The 10,655-nt window shown below is 46.2% G+C and overlaps 1 protein-coding gene across 1 annotated transcript in view; it reads right to left on the reverse strand.

The window, feature by feature from the left end:
* Positions 1–3,268: 3,268 nt before the first annotated feature.
* Positions 3,269–10,655, reverse strand: part of T265_10623 (hypothetical protein) — a gene marked incomplete at both ends in the record, with an annotated part of 16,219 nt that continues 8,832 nt past the window's right edge. Inside the window, 3 exons of the mRNA XM_009177046.1 lie at positions 3,269–3,800; positions 4,422–6,599; positions 7,376–7,513. Coding sequence (XP_009175310.1) covers positions 4,455–6,599 — 2,145 coding nt within the window. The remainder of the gene's footprint in view (positions 3,801–4,421; positions 6,600–7,375; positions 7,514–10,655) is intronic.

Raw genomic sequence — 10,655 nt, forward strand, 5'->3', positions numbered from 1 at the left:
TAATCAAACTGTGAACCTGTTATATCTGCTGGTTCACCGACCTGTGGTATCTGCTGCTAACCCGCTCCAGTGCCTAATGCTGGAAAAAAAGGCTCACAGAAGGGAACACAACCGCTATATTCCGAACAAACGAGTGCGAGAGCAAAAGTTACAACGGCCCCACGCTATTTAAAGGGGACTTTCTGACATTGATCCACGCTGTCTGATAGGCGTTAGTGAACACCCATCAACATCGATCGTGCCTCTATGAAATGCCTGAACGCTGATCACATTCGGTCGTGCTTTTGTGGCGTGCATGAACACTCATCAGGTTTTGGTGGATTGATCGAATGATTGACTGGCCTGGATGCTTGCCGGCTTTCCCGTTGAGATTTTGGTGGGGCAGTAGGTTCCGTGCGTTCTGAGAATACTTTCAAGAATCTGACGTTCCTGATAAGAACGATTCAAAATACGCAAAGTTCTCCCTTGTCAATCCCCCGACGATAATCTTGTATTCATTTTGTTAAGCTCTCTGAGGAGTTCTTGGTCTTAAGTTCCACCATACAACCATGGCTACAACGCTCAATTTATCCCGGCAATTGAAGAGCTTGTTCCAGCTGTATACAAGTTTTTTCCAAAGAAAAAACATTACACCCACCTGTATGTTCGGAACAACCTGATAATCGAATTTTCCGGGGGGAATAAAGGTGACGAGAGTAAGTGCGCAATGAAAATCTGTGGATTATCGTATGCATAAATCGTTTTCTCATTCTTGCTTTTACGCAGAACAATCTGAGTATCATGGGCATTTACATGAGATGGTATCTGTCAGGAACGTCAGATTCCTGAAAACAATCCCAGAATGTCCGAAACCTACTGAGACCACCGCCATCGCAGTAGGGAAGCCGTTAAGTATGTGGGCCAGAAAAGCCAGCGGCCGATAGGATGCCCAAGTAGCCAATTGGTTCAGTAACGGCTAATGATGAGTGTTCAGGCGTTTCATAGAAGCACAACCGACAATGATGAGCGTTCAGTCACGTCAGAGAAACACAGCCAAGCATTGTGGGTGGTCATACTATCCCAATCGGACAGCCTGGATCAAGGTCGAAAGTGCTCTTCAAATACCGCGATGCTGTTTGTAACTTTTGCTCTCGCTTGTTCGCAATAAAACTGTTGTGTTGAAATCCTCTAGGCACTCAGCGTCTGGTTAACTGCTTCGCTATGAAATGGCATATTTTTGGAATCGCACTCGGTAAGTAATCGAACAGCAAACTAAAGTATCTGCACGCACACAAATGTTTAAGAACGCACCATGGTGCGCGAAAACTTTCATTAGGGTCACCGGTTTTGCTTGGGTATTTCCGCCAATGCTCAACCTAGGATATTCAACTTTTGAAAAACTATCATCCAAAGAACGTGATCAGTGGATTTATGATAGATTCTGACTTGCAGGAACATGATTTCTAAAACAATATTTTCAGGAAGGTCAGATTCCTGAAGGTTATCTCAGAATGCCCGAAACCTACAGAAACCTTCAAACTCCACTAAACACTGATCAGACAGCCCTGGATCAAGGTCAGACAGTGCGAGATAGCCCTGGATCTAGGCCAGACAGTGCAAGACAGCCCTGGATCAAGGTCAGACAGTGCGAGACAGCCCTGGATCAAAATCAGACAGTATGAGACAGCCCTGTATCAAGGACAGACAGTGTTCCCTCAACAGGTAGCGCTAGGTAAGACAGCCCTGGATCAAGGTCAGACAGTATGAGACAGCCCTGCATCAAGGACAGACAGTGTTCCCTCAATAGGTAGCGCTAGGCCGTTTTACCTTTGCACTCGCACTCGTTTGTTGCAATAAAGCTGTTGTGTTCCTTGTCTTCGAATCTCTCCTTTCGAGACTCGTTCAGCCGCAACACCCTTCCGGTGCTTAACTGCCACCCGAAGGTTGCACGAGGGCTGGGATACTGCCAGGTTGCCCAAGCCTAGACAAAGGAAGTCGAGAGGCAGAGGTCGGGTTCGTACCATGGACCTTCCAGTCAGTAAATTCGCGCTCTAACCACTTGGGCCATCTCGCCCCTTTCGAGACTAGGCACCGGAGCGGGGACGCCAGTCAGATGTGACCAATATGTTAGGCGGTCATACCGCTCTAACCACTTGGCCATCTCGCCCCTTTCGGGACTAGGCACTGGAGTGGGGATACCAGTCAGATATGACTAATATGTTAGGCGGTCATAGGATATGAAATGTCATTTGGGCCACCTAATTCCTCGTATTGCGGATATGAAATGCCATTTGGGCCACCTAATTCCTCGTATTGTTGACCAATGCGTACCTGAATTCTGTCTACGGGATATGCGCTGCTTCGAACAGCTTCGTGAGTGGTATTTCTTAGCCTGATGAGCATTCAGTGGCCAAATGAGTTGCCAATACCAACCAAGGTGCTGACCAGCTAATTTAAGCGAAGATGGCACGTGATCAACTGTTGCTTATGACCTAAACACTTTTGCATGCACGCGTAAATCAGGCTATCGCGAGTATTGACGATAAATCTGCGTTCGGCTTCAAGTAATTCAAAGGGCTGTGGCAAGACCTGTCTTTCAGAAAAAAAAGTAAGTCTGTCTGAGGCTATCGCGAGTATTGACGATAAATCTGGGTTCGGCTTCAAGTAATTCAACGGACTGTGGCAAGACCTGTCTTTCAGAAAAAAGAGTAAGTCTGTCTGAGATGGACACATCGAATCAGATAACGAGTACCTCGGACATGTCTCTTCATTAAAACATCCGATCCATTCGTATTGAACGGGGAGCTTCACCGCTGAACATATCAAACCAGAAGGATCTCTAAGCACGAGAAGCGGAGTATCATAAGGGTCAAAGGTCACTTCCGTTGGTGAAAGGCATTTCTCGAGTTATACTATCATCCGCTTGGCTGACTGCAGTGTTCAGTGAGACGACTTGTTTTCCGGTCAGTGAAAGCAACCCATAAGAACCCCATGTCCAGAAGCAACTCTGTACCTTTCTGGAACTTTCTCTAGATTTCTCACCTTCAGAGCTGATTTAAATGGAATACACAAGTGGTTGGAATATTCAACACACATACACACTCACGCTAAATTCCAGACCGCAAATACAGCGATTAAATGCCCACTTGAGGCCCTCAAGGACAGGTTGATTTCCAATCTAAAACAAAGTAAGCAGTTTACGAGACAAATACATTCTCCTCGCTTCTGGGAGTTTCGGTAGGACAGGAATTCATGCTAAACACCATCCATCGGAAAACACAGGTTCACATCATAACTGAGATTTCATATTTACTATGTACAAGTCCGAAAATTCCTAGGGAGCAAAAACTTAGAAAAATACAAAAAATTGAAGTTGGGGGGCGGGGAATAGCTGGTTCTCCTTGTGGTTTCCAAACCTGGGCATCCGTGAGTGTACGCACAAGAAAAATCACACATGTACGCGCACACCACACACACACACACACACACACACACACACACACACACACACACACACACACACACACACACACACACACATACAAACCAAACAGAGGTCGCAAATCACGGGGCGGAGGGGGTTAGAAACGTCCAGTTCCGTATACTGTACACAAATGTTACTGGGTGGTGGGGGTTCTTGATTGTTCTCCCCGGTCTGATAATATGAATGGGACCCAGATGGTCATGTTCGAAGGAGGTAGAATTATATAGCTAGTGACTGCCCACCGTGGGGACACTTCACAGGCGCACTGGGTTTTTGGGTGGACCAATCCGGGAAGTTGTAGGCTTCACATCCAAAGAGACGTCCGATGGTTCGGAACCTGTTGGAAAAAAGGGTTGTATCGTTCAGTTAATTGTCTGTCGCGTTCTTATCATCCAGATCGAGAGTTTTATATAATCCAAATCAAACTAATGCTCAAAATCTTGGCCAAACAGTACACGAGGCAGCTGTAAGTTGCATCCTAAGCTTCGAATAAACACTCAACTGAGCAGTTGGTCGAATGTACACGTTTCGGTCTACTTTTTGCAGACTCTGTAAATCCGTCTATCTCTATTTCGCCTGTATAAGTGATTTCCTGCAGCCAACCCATATCTCTATTGGATAGCTGCTTGGTGGAAGGGGGCAGCAATGGAACTGCATATATTGTCTAACTACTCATTATTAATAAGTAGCCCAAATCGCACTCAAATGGATGCCATCGTTAAACCACTCCTGGTCATGAGGGGGTGGGAACAAACATGCGAATAAGCGCCCATTCTTCTGAAACATGGCAACTTAAGGGAGCTTATTCTGTATGACATATCTGTGGGATTCACCATCTTTGACATCTCTTTGGACATCGTTCACTAAGGCAAGGCGCCAATAAATTCCACCGAACCCTGTTATCACTAGGCTTAGAGCACTTCTGGCTCTCTGATTTCTAAAAATTACACAAACTCACCGTGGAAAATGAGAGGTTGATTGGTTCTGCCAGTCACACTCCCACTGAAGTTTCCTCTATTTCCGATATTCTGGAGTCCAGAATGCTCATCGTAGCATCCTGAGATCCAGTGAAAGACCCACTCAGATCTTCTTTGGAAGTATTTGGTAAAAGTGAAGGTATGGGGTTGGGCTTTGTAACAGCCGCGGCAGCTGCCATAGCAGCGGCCCAAATCGGAAGGAAGCCGGGTAGTTGTTCCGCGTTCATCCTATTGGTTGGAGGAAGAAACACCGGTTCGGGTGCCTGATCCAAACTGGCGCCCACTCCTTGCTGCGAAGTAGGTAAGAAAGAAGGAATCTGTGCCGCGACCATAGGAGACATTCCTAGGGGTAGATATGGTGGTTTAACATCCACCTGGGCTGAAGGTTTTGGGTTCCCTGGGTGTTTCGACAGTTGCTTTTCTCTTCCGTTCAATCCGGACACAAAATAACCGGAATATCGCCGAGCTTTGGCCAACTCTTCGTGTTTTCTCGCGTGTTGGAGCATTGTGCTTGGACGAATGAAGGAATAATCGCAGTTGGGATAAGTGCAGTGATAATGCTGCGCCGTACGCCGGCTATGGCATGTGGGACGTCGACAATCCACACTTCGATCAAAATGTTCAAAACCAGGAGCGATGTTGATGTGACTGTGAAATTCACGCCTATGCACATTCATCATGTCCAAACTGTCTGAGGTCATGAAACAGCGTGGGCGGATGCAGTGATAGTGTTCTACACCTCGACTGGAATAGTCACACAATTCATCTTGACAAGCCTCGTTTCTAAGGAAAAGCTTAACACCACAGACAATTCGAGCGGACAGATCGGATTCTTTCGTTACATCACCGTCGCCAGTATCCTGGTGTTCAGTTGCCAAAAACATTGAGTGGTTGATTTCTGGCACTCGAGGATCGTCTTTACACAGTTCATCCGGAACGTTTAACCGTGGAACACGAACATATTTGGTATATTTTGGGGGTCTTCCACGTCTACGTGGCATTTGACCGAATGCCCCGTATGCGGTGTCAGTAATCCCGATCAGGGACGAGTTCTGTTCCCTTTTCGAAGCTGCGGCAATGCCCGAGGAGTTGAACTCAAAAGCCTCCGCGCTTCGAGTGGACAAACGCGAGTCATGCTGAACTAAGTGTCCATATAGTATCTCAAAGTCACTGTCACCCTGAGGACTAGTGAACCCACATTCAGGCCACAGAAAACAGTGAAAGTGAATCGGACCCGTAGAATGTGGGCAGTCAGAACCATCGCAGCGAGTCAACCCACGCCGCAGTAGGGTGGCTTGCCAAATGTGATTTATCCACTGAGCACATTCGTTCTGAAACCCTCCGTTTTGATCCGCGCAGCACCCTGGCCAATAGCAATGCTGGTGCACTTTGGATGGATCCTTACCACATGCTTCCCCGTCGCCAGTTTCCGGTGTGCATTTCTTGAAATGTTTTTCAACCAGACCAATTATCTGTTGTACCTGTTTACGATCCTCTGACTCATCATCATCGGTATCATCCGCCCATTGGTCTCGAGATTCTTCTTCTTTGGAATGAAATAAATATTCGATTGTGTAGTTTGGTTTTGTTGCTACGTGTTCTCTACTCCCATTGGCCATGGAGGATTCGGGTCCTTTCATTTTGATTGCATTTCTCTTTCTGTATTGCACGCACCGAGTGACCAATCGCGAGACTGTATAGAACAACAGGCTTTCCCTGCTATTTTCCATATTCGTCTCATTCGCTTGGTTAGAGGAGACCGCACATCCGAAGGTTTTGTTCGAAGTGGGAAGACTGTCGTCACCGAGCGATCCCGTTCCGGAATGTTCGAATCTCTCATCGATTTCCATTGCGTAGGGTTCTTTTTCAGGACTCATATTAGATCCAGTGGGATCGGACGCGTTGAATGCGTACTCGTCTGGGGGTGTTTGCGGGCTCCCACGCCGTTCCCCAAAATTTGTGGGAATATTCGAATTTTGTATACTGTAAGGAGATCCGTTTGAAAACCGTGAAAAGTTGGTCAGATATGGATCGGATGAGTTCGAAGGTAGATGCGAGTAGCGACGATCATGCTTTCGTTTGTGTGACAGAATCTGACTTGAAGAATGAACCACGTAATCGCAGCCTGTGAATAAAAAATACGAAACAGTAAAAAGCATGTTCGAAGCTAAAGGAGGGGTCAAAAGGAAGAGATTAATATCAAATTCGAAACAAGGCTAGAAGAGAAACCGCAGGCGTTTGATGGTCGAAACTGCATTCACGTTGTAAGTAACATCATGGATGTCAGACGGCATATGTACTATTTCCTTTCCTAAACACAACTGTAAGAGTATGTCCTCGTTTCTGCAGATCATGCGTGCTTGCAAACTGCTTTATCTTCATAAGGTTAGCTTTGATGCGTAGACCTTCGTCTTGTTAGTCTCTCAGTACAAGCCACCCCATACACATACGAAGTTGCATCGGTTACTTCCGAACCGTTCTTCTGTTGAAAGATATCAGTCGGTCTCTGTATATCACAGTACGGGGAAGACTGATGAAGTATCATACAACGGCTGGAAATTTAGAATAGAATGCATCCTTCAGCTGTAGCACCCTTTCACTGTCTAGCTGCCATTCTACCAAAAGGAAGTACGAGAGCTGGGATGCTGCCAGGCTGCCCAAGCCTAGACAGGAGAAGTCGAGAGCTACAAGAAGCAAACGCCTCTCTAACTGTTGGAACCTACCAATATAGGTGTATGCTGAGGAATAATAGTTGCGGTGGGACATTCTATACTGAGTGCTCCTAACTGACCTCATTTTATGTACCATTAGCAGTCTTCGGAGGTCAGATTCAGGTGGCAAATTTATTAGTGAATTTCTAGGCAAGTCTCCGAATACAGTACAAATGCAACCAAGAGTGAAGTAACAGTTGATGCCTTTGGTAGTAGGAACTCACCTGGTCTTATGCAGTGAATGTGATTGATTATACCGGAATATTTACAACTGGAGAATCCACAGCTTTCGCATTTGATATACTTTCGAAACCCATCTTTGGCAAAATTGTCATTTTTCTGGTGGTGCAGTTTATGTTTCTCTGTGGATAAATGGTGGGAAACAATCATTATAACTTTACTACTCATAAAGTGAAAGTAGGCACAAATATGTCTAATCGTCAGCCACATGGTTCCTTGACTGCCTCATCCAGCCGTTTCAGACTGGCCGAGTAGAGCAGACCAAATGCGTAAACGTGGTTCACAAAGGAACCCTTATGTTCCGGTTCGTTGACGTGTTCAGTCCTTGTTCGGAAGAAAAAATACAAAAATAGTGAATTCGGATACAAACGGGCAGGAAAAGCCTAATCGGAGGGTACAGTCCGTGAACAAACTTCAACCGCTGTATCCTGAAGAATGCAAGCCGAACATTATTCACTCACAAAGTCGAGTGGCCACCAACTTTGGACATCCTAAAGTCAAACGCTTTAACGGGGATAACTAAACTATCTTCAAGAAGAGCTTCAATGAATTACAGAAAGGAACCTGTTTGAAGGTGATGTGTCCTATGCAAAAACGTTTCGGGAATGGAAGGTCTTAAGCTTGTCAAAGTGGTATTCGCTGAAACCATAATTTACCCTCAAGGTCATGCAAATCTCGACAGCGCTGAACAATGTATACTTTTCTATACTAAAACGATGTGAGGCAGCAGAGTGTTGGTTCTGCTGACCGGATGAAGTCTCCATCTATGAATAGCTCAGAGGAAAAATCAAAATCACCCGATGAGTGAAACTCTCAGTTGAGAAGTCGTCATTCGGGGAGCAAGTTGACACATGTGATCATGTAATGTGTATTCCGTGAATGAAGCGTAGATGGCGCTGTATCCAGTCCAGGTCAAACAATCAAGTGCTCAAAACTACTAGCCGGGAGATTCTGGATTCGAGACTACCCAGCGTTTCGTGAGATGTGCACTGGTGATGATTCCCAATGAAGATGAAGCGTTTCCATGGAACGTATGGCAAGCAGACTACCAGTTGGAACTTTCGAAAATGAATTGTTCCAAAAGCTGCGAGTCTGAGTGTGGCAATTTTCGAAGTGATGTAACCCAAATCAGTGCATTTTAGTCAAGTTGGGGAGCAAAACTGAAGTTTCTACATGTCCGAGCTCCATTGAGACTTGTTCTTTGTGGACTTGAGGGCAATGAAACCACAGTTAACCAAGCGGGAGACAATAGACGGTAGAAAGTCTGAGTTCTCTCCAAGTTAAAGTGAGTCATGACAGTATATCGAACTGTTAGCATCTCGGTCGCGCCAGGTCAGGTAGATGCTGATTTGTTCGCGAACTTTGACAAACGCACCACCCAGAAAACCGCACACTGATAACATGTCCACGATCGGTGATGAAACGTTTGCAGTAAACAGATCAACATCCACCATTCTATCTACGAGCAAGGATGAACATAGTAAAAAAAACTTTAGTAGAAAATCCAAGTGAAATACACCACCGTCTAGTTACAAAACTCCGTATGAGTACGCAGCACATCCGAGGCTGACGGGCCATGTGCACATTCTAGCTCGTATTGTGGTCCGTTGCATTTTAAGTACTAGACTTTAGGCAAATTACTTGAAACACGGCTGGGCCAGTTCATCGTTGCCAGTAGAAATTGTTCTGCGTGGTAGAACTACCTTGGGCCAACCTCAGTAAAATTGTGGGTGGATGGTAGAAACGAAAAGCAACCACTCAGCTGTAACACCCTCTGTGTGCCATGCGACACGAAGCAAGTTGCCAAAGCAGACGAGATGTAGAAGTTGGGTTCAGACCACGAACCCTTCGGCCACTCAATGTCGTCATCATCATTAGCGACAGTATGACATCAGTGTTCAACACCAATGCTTTGCTGCTGTACAACTAAGTCTTATTTTGGACAAAAGAGGCTTAGTGCTAGCTTACTACAATCATTCCAAGGAGCCTACACGTCCAGACACTCATTCAGGCAATCTGGATAGAAACTGACAACAAGAATGCAGCCATATCTTGCAGCGTCTCCCATCAGGTGCAGTGAGAACCACGCGGTCCCCATCCTAGTAGGCGAGTAGCACCAACAGCACCCAAACGTTTCGTAATCTCTCCTCTGCCAGGTTAAGGATAGGCCACACCTCTCCGCTCCCGCCACTCTGAATTGGGCATGGAAAACAGCACTCTGCTCGACAAACGATGGTTCGGCCTACATGGCCTAACCAACGCGGCTTCTGTGAGTGTCACGCGGACAACACCCAGTATAGCTCAATGTGTCGCCAAGGTGAACAAACCATCACACCACGGTAAGCTACAATCTCTTCGTGATGGCTTTCGGTCAGTAAGTTCACACCTTAATCACTAAGTCGGTCCGAGCCCGACCATATAATGGGGGTGCCAGTTCAACCACGTGGGATCTCGTGGGTAACAAACAGCAAACGTGTTATATCTGTTGATTCGCCGATCTGACTCGCTCCAGTGCCTAGTGCCGGAGAAAAAAGCCTCACAGAAGCGAACACAACAGCTACATTCCGAACAAGCGAGTGCGAGAGCAAAATTTACAACGGCCCCAGCTATTTAAAGGGGACTTTCTGACATTGATCCAGGCTGTTTGATAGGCGTTAGTGAACACCCATCAACATCGATCGTGCCTCTATGAAAAACCTGAACGCTGATCACATTCGGTCGTGCTTCTGTGGCGTGCAAGAACACTCATCAGGTTTTGCTGAACTGATTGAATGGTTGACTGGCCTGGATGCTTGCCGGCTTTCCTGTTGACAGTTCGGTGGAGCAGTAGGTTCCGGGCGTTCTGAGGTTACTTTCAGGAATCTGACCTTCCTGATAAAACGGCAAAACCTGAGCAAGGCATTTCGTCAACGTCCATTTTGATAGGTGACTCTGTTTCAGGTGTGGACATCATCCTACTGTTGTTCATGATAATGCTTCTGCAAAGGGTGTTGATCCCAATCAAGAGGCAAGAACTTCGAACTGCGCATTATCTCAGCCTGATTCCCGCGTACTGCTGTGTCCATTTTCCTTTGATTGGTGATTTAGAAGACGGAGAGCTGACTGCTTGTCTGTCGAAACTATGTGTGTTTGTTCACCACTGTTTATGTACGTTGAGACTTCGACTGTGGTCCCAGTACAAGGAATTCGGTACGGGGGGCCGGAAGCCACTTGACCAGCACATGTTCAAGGTCACACCTTCCAGGACATGGCCACTCAGTGTGT

Source organism: Opisthorchis viverrini (assembly GCF_000715545.1).
Source record: "Opisthorchis viverrini unplaced genomic scaffold opera_v5_390, whole genome shotgun sequence".
In the NCBI taxonomy this organism is placed as follows: domain Eukaryota; kingdom Metazoa; phylum Platyhelminthes; class Trematoda; order Opisthorchiida; family Opisthorchiidae; genus Opisthorchis; species Opisthorchis viverrini.